We start from the raw sequence: 12,127 nt of genomic DNA, 5'->3' as shown, positions 1-12,127 counted from the left end.
AGCATTAGTCAGTATTATTTGCACTCCAATAACCTGCTGCACGAGAACATGTGAATCTCTAGATTTTCCCCACTCCATCTCCCCATCCAACAGCCTGCATCTTACCTTTATGGTGACATTTCCCTTGGTGATCTTTCTCATGTTGAAGCCCACCGTTGGGATCATGTCTTCATTGAATTGCCCCGACTGCAAGGAACAAACCACACTGAGTCAGCCGTATCACGGGGCTGGGGACCTGCAAACCCTCTGGCCGGCACAAAGCATCTAAACTTCCCAGCCCGATGACACTGGGCAGACTGTGGTGGAACAAGACTTAACTGTAGCTATTATTAAGTCCTAGCTGGAGGTGAACCAAGATGCTCTGCAAAGACTGTCCTATAATATGCCCCAAATATTCTACCCCCTTTGGTCACACCCCTGGTCATGGCTAATGCCAGCAGCAAAAACAGCGCAAATCAGAACCAGGTATCCTACAAGGAACAAATACTGCCCAACGGCTAGGAGTGGGATGCACACTTCTGGGCCCACATGAGGAACTCCTCTCATAACAGGACAAGGCCATTACTGCCAATATGCACTAGTTGATAGCTATAGATCATAGAAATGTCGGGCTCGAAGGAACCTTGAGAGGTCATCAAGTCCAGCCCTGTGTGCTGATGCAGAACCAGGTAAACCTAGCCCACCCGATAAGTGTGTGTCCAACCTTTCTTAAAAACCTCCAGTGACAGGGATTCTATAACCTCCCTTGGAAGCCTGTTCCAGAGCATAACTCCCCTCAGAGTTAGAAAGTTTTCCCTACTATTTAATCTAAATCTCCCTTGCTGCAGATTAAATGTATTACTTCTTGTCCTGCCTTCAGTGGACATGGAGAACAATTGATCACAGTCTGCTTATAACAGCTCCTCACATGTTTGTAAACCGGTTACCTCTCAATTTTCTTTTCTCAAGACTAAACATGCCCGTTTTTTTAACCTTTCCTCACAGGTCAAGTTTTCTAAAACTTTTATGATTTTTGATGGTCTCCTCTAGACTCTCTCCAATATGTCCACATCTTTCTTAACGTGTGACACCCAGAACTGGATATAGTTCTCCAGCTCAATGAGCTATTAACTCTGAAGCCTAGGGAAGAATATTCAGATGTAACCACTGTTAGACTATTTCACTTTTGACTAAAGCACATAAAGGAGAAGTGCAGATCTTCATAACCTGATCTACTGTGAATGGCCACTGATTTTGGCATCAGAAGTGGGGGAATTGTGGGAGAATATCCTCATCTATTTTCCTCCAGTCTAACCCCTGGTGTTGGGGCTCCAACTGGGTTGAAAGGGTGTATAAAAATTCAAGATCTTCCTATAATTAAATCATGCCTACTTGTTATGTTTCCAGCAACACAGAAAAACAGAGGTTTCTGGCTTAAGTTATGCTGCGCTAACTCATTTTAGGGAGTTGCAGGGTGGATTAAAAATCAATACTAAAAAAAAAAAAATTAAATTAAAAAAAACCCCACCTACTTGAAACTATTACAACCTAAGTTAAGACCTAAACTTATTACAATCTATTCAAATAGTTTAAATAAAAAACATGCAAGCAGTACGCTCATCTAGTGGAAGTCACTGGGTAAGCCCTTGAAACCAGTTTGCACTGAAGTGCTAAATCAGCTTTTGACAGCAGTAACCTCTTCTGCAGATGCTGAGAGAGTATCATCTTCATTTCAGTTTATTCAGCTAGTTCAGTTCAATGACTAGTTTGTTCAAAGTTAAGAAACCAACTGAGAGTTGAAAAAGCAGGAAAGCATGTTTTCCGCTTCCAATCTAAGAATAAAATGAGGTGCAAGAGGACGAGATCTACTAGTTCTAAGGCTGAAAGACGCGATGACCAGAAACTTTCTGTTCAGTTCACTAATACTTCCTTTGTTTAATAAATCAGTTAGTTGTAAATATAAAACATGTTTTGTGATATGCATCCAGCACATTTAAGGTAGTTTTGCTGAACTACTGAAAACAATTTTAAAATGCTAGTTTTCTCAATTTTCAATTGAATTCCAATTTCCATCTAAGTACAGCTTGATGCAAATCATGAATAAAAAATTAATCATCTATTAAATAATAAATGCATCATTCACCAATTCCTAACATAAAACATGTAAAAATTAAGAATCTGAATAAATGTATGTTAAGCTATACAATTACACTAAATCTATCCGTATTTAAGTATCTGCCTGGTTAGCAAAAAGAAGCACCAAATTTAGTGTAAAGGCTATATTTAATTGCCAATTGACATGTTTTAATGGCTGCCAAGCAATGAGAATCAACATCAACCATTCTTTAGGAAAAGAACTAAAAAAAGATTTAAATAGATTATTTAAATCAAGGTTTCCTGCTTGCTGACTAAATGGGTGAATTAAACCACTGCACCTGTGGGGTGGGAGGGGAGGGGAGGAATTAGCCCTGCAATCCCAAACCTGGTGGCCTTGAAACCTTCCCGTTTGTAGGTCACTCTCTCCCCAAACAAAGGCTATTAATAGGCCTGGCATCAATGTTGCTTTTGTTGGCTGCAACCAAGCATGTGAGATGGGCTGCAAGCTCCACCCAACGGGTATCTGATCAATTTGAAATTCTTGCTCCTTTAGCGACTGGAAGCAGCTGTTGGTCTTTTCTGCTCCCACCAAAGCCTTCTGACAGCTGTGAGGATGGGATGGGGATGTGAACAGCTCTCTGCTACTCCCCTAAAACCTGGCTATTGCAAGGAGTGGGAGAGGGGAAGATTTTAAGCACAACCAATCTTAGATTTGCCAAACAGCAGCAGCATGAAATTGACATGGATTTCTGGCAGCATCAATGTTGTCCATAGATTCTGAATAGCAGCACTGAAATTGACTGGCCTTGTCAAACCTATCAGGAGCAAGTACCACAGGTCCTCTCTGCAGCCCCCTCCTTCACAGACTCAGAAAGGCATCATAGATTCGAAGGCCCCAGAAGGGACCATTGCAATCACCTAGTCTGATCTCCTGCATAAGAGGTTCCTGAATTAATTCCTGTTTGAAATTGAGCAGATCTTTTAGAACAGCCCACCTTGATTTTAAAACTGCCAGTGATGGAGAATCTATCCCAAACCCTGATGAATTATTCCAATGATTAATTACCCTCAGTGTTAAAAATTTACCCCCACTGTTAAAAAAAATTATTTCCAGCCTGAATGCATCTTCATGGCTTCAGGCCACATTTGGAAGGTTACTGTCATGACCACAGAGGCTGTATTTTTTTTAAAAAATGAAAACTTATGTTCCACTAAAGTTTACTAGTTAGGCCCCACCCACTTGCAAGGTATTTACAGAGGCCAATCCCCTGCGATTTACGGATTTTCCATTCCCATACAGGGGGTGCTGTGGGTGGGAAATGGCACACACCAGCAGCACAGTATGGAAACCCAGGACTGGAATAGCAGAAAGTACTGCAGGTAGGGATTCAGGTCCATTAGTACCCTCCTTCCCCCTCCCCCCGCCATTGTGCTCGGGATGGGGGCAGACAGCACTGATCCTTCGCTTTAAAGGACGCTGATAGTTTAGGCCAGATTAGTGGCCACTGATTCTGGATGCCAAGTTGAGGTGGTTAGCAGCCAAAATACCAAGTGAAGTCAGTGGGAACTACAGGTCCTGGACACCTCTCAAAATCAGTCCCAGCTTATCTTAATTTGGGCACCTCAAACTGAACAAACCAAAACCGCGGGCTAGGTTTAGAAATTTAGCTTTGACCTTTTTTGTATTGGGGGTGGATGGGTCCTTTCTATCTATGCCAGAAACCTGTGGATTTTCCATTTCCATTATACGAGAGTCCTTGTGACACAGCCCCCATCTTTAGAGCTGTAGGTATGACAGGATTCGGACGCCCCTTAGCCGGTGCTCCTTCACTGGGCCCAAAGGTCTGAGCACTGGTAAGTTCCCTACTCTCCACTCCCTGCTGGTCCAAGGAGAAAGAGACTGGAGAGGACAGTCTGCCCACTGCTACGCAGAAGGTACATCCTACACCTGCAGCAGCCACATCTACACTGTTCAACTTGTAGGTGTAAGCAGGCATTGCACCTTCGGGTGCCATGGACCCTTTAAAGCTGGGAGCTACAGTTGTAAGTCATATGCCAGTTGCTATTCATAAGCCCTACAGGAACTTGCACGTAAGGTGTCCTGCCTCTTATGAGAGACTGTGGTCAGGGCTGGACCTTTGAGGCGGGAAGGCCTAGTGGGAGACATACAGGATCAGGAGCTAGCTAGGGGTACTGGGAAGGCCTTGGGGAAAGGGATAAGAACCTGTAGAGCACTGCATGTTAGATTGCTTTGTTCTGGGTCTTTGTTTCTCCGTTCCAGCCCTGAGAGAGGGAACTGAAATGGTGCAGTTGTTTGGAGCGCTATTTCCCCTTATACAATTCGTGGACAGGTGCACCAGCTTTCAAGTAGGTTTTTAATTATACATGAAATTGAATGAGCAATACTGTAGCCCACCTGATGTATTTCAACGTTGGCCATCCCCACGCGTTCTACTTAGCATGCCATTCACATCTCAGACCTATTGTTTCAGGGTATCTGCAGGTTCAGGAAGACGGAACTGCACCAGAGGACACTTAGTTCACAAGGTTTTCTTTGCAACCATCAGTGCTAGAAACTTTTAAAAATTTTTTTAAATGAAGGATTTGATTCAGGAGCGCAATAGAGTGGCAAATTCCACACCTCTGGAATCCTGATGTAGCCGGCCTCCATCCACAGCGGTGAGCACAAACCACCAGGCCAGTCAGTCCCTTGTCTGTTTTTCCCCCGTTACTTACATGGCCGACCCAGCAGGAAGGGAAGGCAGCAGACTCTCAAGGAAGCCAGTGCCTGTCCTGGCATTGCAGCAGAAACAAAGCAGAGGCTCCATTCCAATGCTGCTCCATACTTTGTATCCCTCCTCATTTATTTTTTAATCAACCTCATTTGCCCACTTGTCTTTCTGGGCTCTCCATGGTCTGGTTGCCAGCCATGGCCCCCACAGTGCTCCAGTACCACAGATGAGTGAGGCACATTCAGATGGACAAACCGACAGACTTGTATCCACCTGACCACTCCCCACTCTATTCCCTCCCTGCCACGTGCCTCAGCTGCGGGGTCACTCTCACTATTGCTGCCTCATTTGTCTCACTCTTCCCCCCTCTGGACATTCTCTCTTCTGGTCACGTTTTCTAAGCTTACCTTCCTCATTAGCTTTAGCTGAACTCTGAGGATGCTCTCTGGATGAGGGCACAGAAAAACAGGGCCCTGGTGAGAGAGTTTCTTTTTTTCTAATTGCTGGGGGCATATTTTAGTGCTGAACTGACAGCCTGGAAGACTAGAGCCTCTCCATGGAACAGATACAGCACAAATAGCAGGAGCACGAGCATCCCCACACTGGCTCCCACACTCACGTGCTTAACCCTGAGACCGAGCCATTGCTTTGTGGGGGATGTATAGTTCAGTCTCCACGGCCCATTCAGTCTTCAGCCTCTGCTGAAACAGTCAGCGAGAGGACCAGTGAATGCCACGTCTGATAGACTCCCTGGGAACTTGCCTGAAACACCTACTCTTTATACACAGGCCATCAGAAAACTACACCTGTCAGTCGCAAGACGCCTGTGCGAGATTTAAACTGGTGGTCTAGAGGAAAGGGCCTCTGTAGCCCATTGCTACTCCCATGAGCTCTCCAGCTTCTTTCATTAGGATTCCGTAATGCCGCACACTCTTCCCCAAGCACAGAAAGCTGCAGAAAATGAAGGAATTGGGGTACACCTCCAAAGCTTCCCGTCACTACTGTGCATCTCAAATCATTCAAGGTGGACTGCAACAACAAAGGGCGTTCACATCCTGTTTTGCCTCTTAAGGTTGAACGAAGATGGTTGGCAAATACTGTTGTTTTTGTTCCTTATTTTTTGCATTAGAATCTAAGTCTTACTAGCCCAATTTCCCTCAAGACTCTACGGAAAATTAATGACAACATCACCGCTCAGGTAACAAACCAGGGGAACCTAAACAATTGAAGAGGGAAAGGAGCTTGTCCAACTGATTAAAATCATTTTGTCTTCATTAGCACCTATTTAACTCAAACTAACGACAAGGGAGTCAGGCTCTCTTGAAGAAAGATTTTACATTCTACTGAGCTAGTTAAAGCACAGAGAAAACTCCCGCTACATTTTACTAGAAAGCAACACACACACACGCGCTCTCTCTCTCTCTCCCTCCCTGAGCAGGGATAGGGGCTCGATTGCTCGAGGTCCTTGTTTTAGAAACAACATTGTACTGTTCAGCATTTGGTTGCTGAATGTCTCAAGCACTTCAAAATTAATATGTCCAGCAGAAGAGCTCACCCACTGCTGTTATATATTTCCAGTGATTGAGCATCTTAAAATTGCCACTATTCGAAAACTTTTTCTGGTTTTAATCTGGACTGAGGGAAGGGGGGGTTATGGGCTCATAGCCTCTAGCTACACCGCAAAATCCTACTGTCAGTGAAGACAATTTATGTAACTCTGCAATCAGAAGAATGTAGTGCTTTTAAAAAGTCATCGGCTTTTCTAGATATAGCATATTAGCAAACCTTGAGGATTTTCAAATCTCCTCACAAGGATTTTGCAATAGATGCAGTTTCTTTTTTATTTCCTCTTTTATATTTTTAAAGACAAATTCTGGTATTCATGAAAAGTGGGAAGTAATATCCCAGGCAAAAGCAACATTCCTACACCCTTTTACTACTGCAGCTCTGTTATAAGAAGCAATGCACCATGCTATTCTAGTCCAGATATAGGGTTAGTGGTGTAAGTTTTGGGAACCACTAGATCAAGTGGTTCCCAAGATACAGCCCATCCAAAACTGGTTCACTGTTTTTTATTCAGAGCTGTGGGGTAACCCTTGGGGCAGAATCCACTAAGCTGCCATTAGTAACTTCCCCTGCTCTCTGCTAGTGTTCAACACACAGAAACAGCTTCAAAATCCAACACAGCAGAACCCCGTTTATCTGATCTCATGGGCACCAAGGCCAGATCGGATAATCAAAAAATTGGATAAACTGGAGAATGGGCAAAGAGTTATCTAGCTGTTATTTTAACATGCAGAGTTGCTTTTAAACTAGCGACCCCGCCCATAAAAGCATTCAAGCACACCATCCTTATTTACAGTGTACACACATTATTACTTCTAGTAAAGAGTACCAGTTTTTAAAAATGCAGAAATGACCATTTTAAGTTGCAACCGCAGCCGTCCTGTACTATTTGGGAGTTACCTGAGTTTATCATTTCTGCATTTTTAAAAACTGGCACTATACACTTTACTAGGAGTAACAGTTCGCGTACTGATCCTGTGTGTGCGCTGGTGGGGTTCCACTGATCCTGTCAGCCGGATAATGGAGGTTTGGATAAAGGGAGTTCTAGTGTAATTAAAGAGGGATTGGGAGTTGATTCTGGTTCTACAGAGAGGTGTGCAGAGCTGAGCCAGGAACAGGCCCCCACTGGGGTCCGGGGCCAGCCACAATGAGTCTGCTTAGCTCTGGCCCTGCCTTCAGTACGTTCTAGGGGAACCTGTCCCCTAGAGGCAGCAATTCCCCATGATGGAGGGTTTTGCCATAGATAGTACAGATCCTCCCTCACTGAGACCTGCCTCCTAGACCCAGAAATTCCCTTTTTGCAGATCTGCAAATAAGAGAAGCCCTCTCATCTGAGGGCCCTCCTGGGACCCAGCATGCAAAGATGTTCACTCTCATTTGGGGAAAGCACCCCTAAAGCACAAAGATGAGAGGGGTGGCCCATCTGGGCATCCCCAGAAGCTGAGTGGAAGAGGAATGGCCACCTGGCACCCCTGTTCCATAGAAGACTACATGGACAAGTCTTTGTGAGGAGTGACATGTGGGTCAGAGCTGGTGTGTGTAGGGGATAAACTCAGCAGTGCAGGGGAGGGGCGTGAAAGGGCCCCACTGCCCAATTTCCCCACCCTTAGGGGCTGGCTCTGCTTTTTTGAAACTCCCAAGCTCCCAGACAGCAGAGGTGTCTTTGGCAATCCCTCGCTCATCCCAGGGATCCTCCAAACACTATTTGCAGTGAACCAGTAGTCCTTCAGTTAAAGCTTTGCCAAAGTGTCACGTTTTCAAAACGCAGCCTTGAGAAGTCCTTCAATGAATACATGAAATGGCTGTCAAAGACAACTACAGTAGAACCTCAGAGTTACGAACACCTTGGCAATGGAGGTTGTTCCTAACTCTGAACAAAACGTTACGGTTGTTCTTTCAAAGATTTACAACTGAACCTTGACTTAATACAGCTTTGAAACTTTACTGTGCAGAAGAAAAATGCTGCTTTCCCTTCATTTTTGGAGTAGTTTATGTTTAACACAGCACTGAACTGTATTTATTTTGTCTCTGCTGCTGCTTGATTGTGTACTTCCGGTTCCAAAAGAGGTGTGTGGTTGACTGCTCAGTTTGTAGCTCTGAGATTCTCCTGTAGTCTCTGTTCCCTTTGGGGGGTTGGGAGGTGCAGTGGGGCTGCAGGGGATCTGGAGAGCTGTGCAATGGAGTGAGACACGGGCTCTGGCAGAGTCCCCCTCCTCCTTCATCAAAAAGGAGCTCCTCCTTGAGCAGAAACAGAGGAAATTTCTGGGCCAGAGGCTGCCTCACTCCCTGCCTTTGTATCCTCCCACCTCCCTGCAAGTCACTGGCACCCCACCCCACCGCGCTCCAGCGCCTTTTCTTTCTCACCCCTTCCCCCCCAACCCCATGCAAATGCCTGAGCAAAAGGCTGCTGCACCAAACTTAAAACAAGCTCCCACTCACTTGTGCTATCTACAGCTGCCAAGGCACCACTAGCAAGAATGAACATTTGCGTTGGTGTCCTGGCTAAAGTCCAGCTGGGGTAATTACACAGAACCTTCTGCCAACCTAAGTTACCCATGTCACTTGAAGTGCAGATTATTTCCCTTTTTCCATCCTAAACTGTTGCTGCGTTTGTCAGACACACACTGCGTCTCACCCCAAAGATGGCTGGATTTTAAAACAGGATCAGGTATGGAGGGTGGCGGGAAGAGGGGGTACGAACTGTACGCTCAGAGGGGACAACAGTTCTCTGTATATGGAGTTGGTGCTCTGGCCAATACTGGGAGGATGAATAGCATGCCCTGTAGTGAACATGGTCTTGCATGAACTGTGCGTAGAGGAGAAGTGTGAAATGATAGGCTCTCTGGCCCTTTTTATGAAAGCGAAGAGCATCTGGCCTCCAGTCTCTACTTCGTGGGCTTGTCTGCACTAGGGATGTAAAATAGTAAACAGTTAAATGGTTAACTGATAAGCATTAGTCTTACCAGTTGACCCACACTAACCGTTAACCCCAGTCACGCCGGGCCGGAGCAGCCCCAGCCATACTGAACGGATGGTATTAAGGTACAGCTTCCACACATCACGTGTTTTGGCTGGGAATTTCCTTTTTTTTTTAAAAAAAAGGAGAACTAATCCTTGTAAAGAGATTTCTCCTTCTTCCTAACCCTTATAAGAATTGTTGCATTTTTAAAACCAACCACCTCTTACTGCCTTACACACTTGGTTATAAGCCAACACCCCTAGCTTGTCTTTAAATATCAAGGACTCTCAAATTTCGGAGGTGCACATACCCTACTAGCAAGCAGTAGCTAGCATGACTACCTGCTTTGGGCATTTAATCCCAAAGCATGCAAAAATGAACAGTCTGGACTGGAGGGCATGTGAAAGGCCATCAGGTACTACTCTGCTGCAGACCTTGGAAACTGCAAAGCAGCAGCTCTGACTGCAGTCCTGATCCTGGACATCTAATACATTCATCACAAGTCCTGGCACCGGTGGCTGGCTCTGCTTCCACAGAGTTTACAAACAAGCAGGGCAGACTCTTTGGGGACTCTATAAAAGTTTAGAAAGGAAAGATGGTCTTGTGGTTAAGGTCCTGGATTCGGACTCCGGATATCTGGATTCAGTCCCTGTATCTGACAACTCCTTACGTAACCTGGGACAAGTCACTTTATTTCTCTGCCTTATTGGTAAAAGGGGGATGATATTTTTTCCCTCTCTCCCGCCCTCTATCTGTCTTGTCTATTTAGATTTTAAACTCTTCAGGGCAGGGTCTATCTCTGTTGGGGTCTCAACATGCTACTACCATAGCTAAGACTTTCTCTGCTTCTGCAGCCTATTATTATTATAAATAATGCAGTGTGCAGAAGGAGTAATGGCCTTGGATAAGGCAGTTCTCTGATCCTGAGGAATTTATAAAATCCACATGCTTCCCAGATCCATTAAGTCTTTGTGCTCCTAAAGAATTTAGAATCCCCACGTAATCTTAGCAAGGAACCCTGCAGACCTTATACACCCTGCAGTGCTCCAAGTTTTCATAAAATAAAGCTATAGTGAAAGGCTCCAAAGTTAATCCACCTTCTATGATTAAAGCTATAATTTCCATGACCTATGCCATTCTTGGCATCCTAAGATTGCAAGCAAGGAATCCAATCAGTGACAGTTATGGGAATAGTTTCTGTGATCTGGGAACTGGACTAAGACCAAAGGCATTTCAGAGAGGGGCCATCGCATGGTAACTTTTAATCATGGCAGACCTAGCCTAGACTTGCTCAACTTAGAGTTGGTGAAGGAGTATGTATATCCCTTCGTCAGTCCCGCAAGTAATCCAGTCCTCACTGTGGATGTACTACTGACTCTCTGATTCCTTCCTGCCCTGCATCACACATTACAAAGAAGCAGAGGAAAGTTTCTGCAGAAATCCTGCTCTTACATTCTAGTACAAAGAGAAGTGTAGAGAGTTATAAACTCTCATCAATAACCCCGGCACTCTTCCCTCTTATGAAGAGTTGGTTTGTCTACACTGGCACTCTACAACGCTGCAACTTTCTCACTGAGGGGTGTGAAAAAATACACACATACACACACACCCAACCCCAAGCGCTGCAAGTTTCAGCGCTGTAAATGCCAGTGTAGACAGTGCTCCCAGCACTGGTAGCTATTCCCCTCGGGGAGGTGGGTTTTTTATGCTACAACTACACAAGCCACGGCAGCACTTTCACGTTACTAGTGAAGACGTGCCCTTAGCGTGCAAGCGCGTGGGAGCAGGGACGATATGGTTTGTCTGTCAAGCACTATGCATGTGGACAGCACGAGGTCATGGTTCTTGGTTTATTACAAATTATGGATCTAGTAGCTTGGAACAGTCCCCAAGATTTCAGAAATTCTCAGTAGGAACCTGATTCAGACCCTATTTTGTAGCACAGCAATAAAATGGGCACCGTTTTGGATATCCTCCAACCTTGAAGGGCAATCTGTAAACACTGGCGATGTTAAGATGGCACTACCTTTTCCCCACAGATCTGCTCCCCATGAGTACTCCGCATCTGATCTGGGTTGAATTAATGGAGACCATTAGGCATTTTCCTCATTTAGGAAAATATAACTGAATTATGTTCATTCTGACCCTATCTCCTCTGCATTTATGTCCATATAATTCACTGGTCATTGTTGTGGGGTAAATGAGGTCAAGCCAGTCTTGCTAGATGTGCTGACTGCAGCTACCCAAATCATACTCAGTTGAGGCGGATTTCTACAAATTGAGGGTTTAGCATCCCTGATGAAAGGAGAGCTTCTTTGTACAAATGGGAAACAATGATTCTTAGGACAGTATTGCTCTAGTGTGCATGTTTACATTTTACTCAATGAAGTATCAAGACGGGAGGGAGGTAGGGGAGAGAAGAGAAGAACCCATATAAGATAAGAACAATTCCATTCTTAAAGGGAACTGCATGGCTGGTTGGGGGAGGGGGGAGAAATCAATTAACAATAGCCTCTAAAAAATGACCTTGTGTCAAGGAGGCTGGAGGACTTTAGCTTTCCATCAACACCCTGGGGCTATTACTACAGCACAGAGCCAAGCCAACAGAGCCAGAAGAGACCTTTCTGGGTAGAACCTGAGGGAAGCCCGGGGAGGGGGGGGGTGGAGAAGAGAAAGGAGAATCAACCCCAAACATGGGACATCTCTCTATTCTTTAGAAATGAGAAGTGCCTATTCGGGGAAGTGCAGGCTTTCATTTTGCTTTCACTGGGGATGTGTGCAGGAGGATATGTCC

General features: G+C 45.1%; 1 protein-coding gene across 1 annotated transcript in view; it reads right to left on the bottom strand.

The window, feature by feature from the left end:
- The window catches only part of ARL8A (ARF like GTPase 8A), a 37,964-nt gene that overhangs the window by 11,268 nt on the left and 14,569 nt on the right, over nucleotides 1-12,127 (bottom strand). The window contains exon 2 of the mRNA XM_073320356.1: nucleotides 106-186. Coding sequence (XP_073176457.1) covers nucleotides 106-186 — 81 coding nt within the window. The remainder of the gene's footprint in view (nucleotides 1-105; nucleotides 187-12,127) is intronic.

Source organism: Lepidochelys kempii, chromosome 21, assembly GCF_965140265.1.
Source record: "Lepidochelys kempii isolate rLepKem1 chromosome 21, rLepKem1.hap2, whole genome shotgun sequence".
Lineage (NCBI taxonomy): Eukaryota > Metazoa > Chordata > Testudines > Cheloniidae > Lepidochelys > Lepidochelys kempii.
Note: the sequence above shows the minus strand (reverse complement) of the source record. Positions and strands in the feature narration are given on the sequence as shown.